General features: G+C 40.7%; 1 protein-coding gene across 1 annotated transcript; it reads left to right on the top strand.

Moving 5' to 3' along the window:
• The first annotated feature begins 1,670 nt into the window (after window positions 1-1,670).
• On the top strand, window positions 1,671-4,792 carry LOC124151009 (X-box-binding protein 1-like). Its single transcript, XM_046523238.1, has 3 exons — window positions 1,671-1,983; window positions 2,597-2,938; window positions 3,864-4,792. Exons 1-3 carry the CDS (start codon window positions 1,823-1,825, stop codon window positions 4,036-4,038), a joined length of 678 nt encoding a protein of 225 aa, XP_046379194.1. The 5' UTR covers window positions 1,671-1,822; the 3' UTR covers window positions 4,039-4,792.
• Window positions 4,793-5,367: the final 575 nt, after the last annotated feature.

Genomic DNA, 5,367 nt, shown 5'->3' with positions numbered 1-5,367 from the left:
TTGGACCTATAAAGATGCTCTGAACAATACGGTGTTGAGTTGTTCTGCCAGGATCATTTTAATCTAACGTTTATTCTAAGTGAGAGGAGGTATAGAATATTAGTTACACAGTCCCGTGGTTCATATGGCATTTACACTGTTTAGCTAAAAGTGGTAATTCTACATGTATATACACATACCTCGTCTCGCCTGTAAGCACGTGCAAGTCTTAAAAAACGTAAAGGAGAATACAGTTATTTTAACTCATGATGACTTGCATGTGGTAAACGTTTCGGAGATCACGCAATACTGAAAGCCAGTTCCGTCTGAGTGGAGATATCAGCAACTAGCCTTGCTCCATGGCTGTACTGAAAGATAAGTCCATGGATGTGTAGTAATTCTATCCGCCCAATAGGCAAGTCTAGATATGTGGACAGTAGGACTCCAGTCTCTTATAGGGGCAGCTTGTTCTTATTATTAACATGATCTAGAAATTATGATTTATTTAATAATTATTGCCTTAGAGACTTGCGTAAGTCTAATCAGCAACCCACACGCTGCAGTTTGTTTTCCGAGTATGTATTATCATCGCGTAGCGGCCTAGATTTCATCAGCCACCTTACAGCCAATCGGAAACAAGCACGTTGCCTTAACTTGTCGAGTTGTTTGTGGTTTTGTTTGCGTGTTTAACTCCGCACTAAGCAGCATGCGCGATAAACTACAAAAGTCTCTTATCACAACTTCAAACGGAACCTCAAGTCAATCTGTAGTGTTTTGTCACAGTAACTCGTAGTTGTACACAAACATTAGTTTGTATTGACTCATGTACCCTACGAGGCCGAAGCGTGAGCTTCAAATAAACATTTTTTTTATTGACCCGTGATTATCAGAAGCTCTTCCTTCGGCCATGTAGGTATAGGGGTAAAATCGGCTATGCGTCCTTGTGATGACATCCTAATAAGATTTATAGCCAATCAAAGAGAACGATAATCATATTAGCAAGAGTTACAAGATTATATTCAATGCCTAAAGTTTTACTGGAGAGATAAGGTGTTATCAAATTGTTGCTTAATACGTTACCTAGACTTAAGATACAAATGCCACATCAGTGAACATTATTTCTGCAAACAATAAAAGCTATTTGTGAAATGTGTGTGTATCTTGTCTTTGTGTTTTGGAGTGATGTGATGTGTTATGAAAGCGCCCAAAACACTTGTTCCTATTAGACGAATCTTTGATATTTTGACAAACCCGATTTTTAAGCCAATTTTAGGATTCTCGTTTGTGTTGTATATTAAACAACCGTTGTTGCGATGAGTCATATGTTCTAAAGGGAAACTTTAGTTGTATATTAACAACCAATAGATCTACATATGTCACAAATATGAATGCATATAAACACAATATATATACACAATATATACTATATAATTACTATATATATAGTGTCCTGAATTTCTCTTTCATGTTAAAAAAACAAAACTTTTACAAAAGAAATGCCCGTTGTGGTTATATTTTCTGATATATAATTCAAAACGAAAGTTATGTTTTCCCCAAATTGCTGATGCAACCCGTCTGTCCGTGTCCCAGCTTTCATTCCACGTAACGTCACGTTCTATTTTTAGCAAGGCTTGCATCAGGGAGAACAACCAATGAGAAACAACTTCACACGAGGCGTTTGCCGAATTCAACCAATGCAGTTTGTCCACATCAGCACTTACACCTCAGCCATGGAAGAGACAGGACGCAGAAAATGAGTTGACAGTAACAAACCTTGATATCTACGAGTTGATTCTCAACCGATCCATTTCTGACCGAAGGAAATTGTACCCCGACTACGAATATGTCTCTGCTTAGCCCCAAAACCATCGTGATTACCGCCATTTCGGGCAAACAGCCCGTCTATCGATCCATGAATCTCTCCGACAACATGGACGAAGAGGGCGAACCTAAAAAACGACGACGCTTGACCCATCTGTCAGCTGAAGAAAAAATGTTGCGAAGGTAAGTGTTTATGAAACTGTTCATGGTGTACTTTTGATTAGTTGATGAACAAAATGTGTGTACAAAGGTGGGTATGGCTGATTGTCAATTGTAGGATTTAGCTCGCGTATGCGCTGTCGATGACTAGGCTTGTGATCGGCAGCTGTCGCGTTGGCAGTCCACTTGTTGACGTCAATAATGTTTCGTTCCTCATGACAATCGGTGGTTGTCGCTGTTGACGTCATAAATCTGGAGTTCCATGTGAGCCCCAACGTGTCATATTTTTATGTGAACAACCTATACAAGTACAAGGCAACTGCCGAAGGCTGGGAATATTAGTATTAAGGGCGTGGCACTACGTCGGTTACCGTGTTGAGTGTAAAAAACAATCAGAATTTTTGCTCACGATCTTCTTATCAGGCAGTGCATACATGGGGAATGAAAAATAGTTTTTGAGGTAACATGTTAAGTGATTTAATTAAGGGTACCCCAGATACAAATAAGCCAATAGACATATATAGGATCCCAACACCCTCCTATAATTTCTAACACTGTCAAGTCAAGACATATCTTTCGAGTTTATGTAATTTATTTTGATACAACAATGGCAATATTTTATCATTTTCTTTTCCAGGAAACTGAAAAACAGAGTCGCAGCACAAACAGCCCGTGACAGAAAGAAGGCGCAAATGAGCGACCTCGAAATAAAAATTGCCAAGTTGGAATCCGAAAATAAAAAATTGCAAACAGAAAATAAATTGCTGAAAACAAATTCCACATCGCTTGTGAAAGAGAACGAAGCCCTGAAGGAACGACTGGGTCAGGTGGCTTCCTCTGTCAGTTTGTCGTGTGGGCGTGTGAGCAAGTCTGAACCCCCCAGGTCTGCAGCACCTGCTGATCCTCTGCCGAAGGAACAGATCCAGGCTCTCTCCCACGTCCTCGTGATGCACTACGCAGCATTCTCCCTCACTCTCAGGTGGGCACATTTCCTTCATAGTATATCAAACCTGTGGTTATTCCTGGTTTAATTAGTCCCCAGCAACCCAATACTGGGACCGTTTCACAGTCGTAACATTATGACTGTCATAACTCCCATAGTTTAACATAGACTTAAGACATTCGTAACAGTACATTCGCTTAGTGAGACGGTGCCCTGGTTGCAAGATGCGACTTATGGACCGGGTGGTTAGACTCGGTGACTTGTTTGATGGTAGTGTTTGAAATATGTGCCTGCCTGTAGGGCAGTGGCAGCTAGATGTCATGCTGGGTCCATAGTTTCAAATTTGTCCTTATCTCCAGCAGTGAATATGTGTTTTTCTCATAGGTGAAGGGTTGCAATAAATACACAACAGATAATTCATTTTGGCAATGTAAAACAGCTTTAAATGGACAAATGTTAAATCCGGCAATAGGGCAAGTCAAACTATATTAACTATTTTCAAGTGATTTCCATTTCTTAGACTAATTAAGATATCTATTTCTTATAATTGAAATAGTTTTTTCAACTTTACATACAGAGACTGCTGTGATATAACTGGAATACTGTTCAAATCAGCGATAAGCCCCAACTCACATGTTCACTATCATACTTAAAGATGAACAGGTGATTGAAGCCCCATAAAGCATTCAACAGCTGGTATCTTTTAATACTTGAAAAATACTGTTTTTTCTGGTAACAGTAATATGTGGTTATGCCGGATCCTGACTTGATTATTTATGTTTCACATGATGACTGGAGGTTCAAAACATTCATTAGCTTGCTGTTTAGGGAGGGGAAAGGTTTCCAACCCACACAACCATTTGCTTGGCCTGATGATAAAAGTGAATTGGACATGTATGTGGTAACATCAACAGCTTCGGTGTAATTATAATGTACTTATCGTCCATGCTCTATTTTACAGCCTGATGTTCTGCTTGGTCTGCTCGAGCAACTCCAAGAAGGGTCAACAGGCATCAAGTCGCAAGCGAAAACAAGCACATCCAGCCCGCTGTCCGACCATGCTTCCGGAACAGCCACGCCCAAGCGATCAGTGGTGGGGGCGTCACCAGCAGAACTGGAATCCATCAATGAACTGATTAAGTTTGACCACATATATTACAAGGTGGAACCCAATACCCAGACTGCAGCCAAGAGCAGTCCTGCTTCTCAGACAAACACGAAGGACCAAGTTGCTGTGTGCCATGTCCCATCGGGACAGGAGGTCAAACAGGAAGTGTCTGTTCCCATGACAACAGACAGTGAAACCGCGTCTAATGTAGAAATGGACATTCCAACCATTTGCATTGATGATGATTCAAGTATCGAGGGCGATACAGGACTGCAGCTTCTTGAGGACATAGAAAGCCTGCTTCAGTCCGAGGAACTGCTCGACTTTGCAGATCTGGATCCCGCAAGCTTGACTTCAGGGAGTGTTGAGATTGAGAAGGAAAATGATTGCAGCAAAACACGAGGCCAGAAAAGGAAACACTCTGCTTCAAATAGCAACTCCGGGTCTCTAGACAGTCTTTCAGTCGACGACCATTTGCAAGATTATTTCAGTGATTCTGGAATCAGTGATGTTCCATCCCCATCCAGTGACATGTCATCTTCTCTTGGTGACGAAACGTGGCATGAGTCGTTCTCGGAACTCTTCCCCGATCTGTTGTAATGTGTGTGTTCACCTGGAGTGTTCCAGGGTGTTCCAGTTGGACTCGTTAGAGCCTGGAGTTGTTTCCTTGAGGTCAGAGACACTTCTATGTGATAGAGACAGCAGTGATTGGCCCCAGCTGTATATTGTTTTCATTTTCATTCACTCATCCCTGTAATAAAGTGAAAGGAATTTGGGTTCCAGTGATTTGTTGCTTGTTCTTTTTCATACAGACAACATGGACAAAGCACATGTGTCACTGTGGGGCGATGATGTTTGTCAATCATGGGTGTAATTCAAATCAGACATTTTGAGGGCCTGGTCACTTCAGACCATCATATTTTGCACACACACACACACATTTAATGTAACAATTTTCCATGAAGTCCCACCCTATAATAAATGACCCAAAATAATGTTCAAATTTATAGTTTCTGTAATTGACAAAAATGGTAGTAATTTTTTTATGACACCTACCCACCCCAACCCCGATATAGGTGATAAATACCCCATTGCCCCTTCTTTATCACGGACAAGCAGTATAATAAATGACCAGACCCTTGTGTGCATCTGAATAAGCTTTCTAACTTCATTTTGATACACATTATCATTTGTACATGTCACTAAATTAAGGTCTGCAGTTTTTGCTGTGATGGTGAAATCAGGGTAGAATTCACAGCTTCGAGTGAGATCTTAGATCATGGAAATCACATTATAGTCTGTTTTTGCACAATAACCTACCTTTGCGTCAGTTTTATAATAGGTTTACATATATTAC

The sequence above is a fragment of the Haliotis rufescens genome, unplaced genomic scaffold (assembly GCF_023055435.1).
Source record: "Haliotis rufescens isolate VD_foot unplaced genomic scaffold, xgHalRufe1.0.p SCAF_15, whole genome shotgun sequence".
Lineage (NCBI taxonomy): Eukaryota > Metazoa > Mollusca > Gastropoda > Lepetellida > Haliotidae > Haliotis > Haliotis rufescens.
The sequence above is the reverse complement of the archived record's forward strand: the minus strand, read 5'-3'. Positions and strand labels throughout refer to the sequence as shown.

What these genes read in the sequence shown, in the direction of transcription:
- LOC124151009 (XM_046523238.1), top strand. Translation starts at nt 1,823, where the DNA reads ATGTCTCTGCTTAGCCCCAAAACCATCGTGATTACCGCCATTTCGGGC. An exon ending in GAAGAAAAAATGTTGCGAAG is followed by an intron (nt 1,984 to 2,596) that starts GTAAGTGTTTAT and finishes TTTCTTTTCCAG; the next exon opens with GAAACTGAAAAACAGAGTCG. An exon ending in GCATTCTCCCTCACTCTCAG is followed by an intron (nt 2,939 to 3,863) that starts GTGGGCACATTT and finishes TCTATTTTACAG; the next exon opens with CCTGATGTTCTGCTTGGTCT.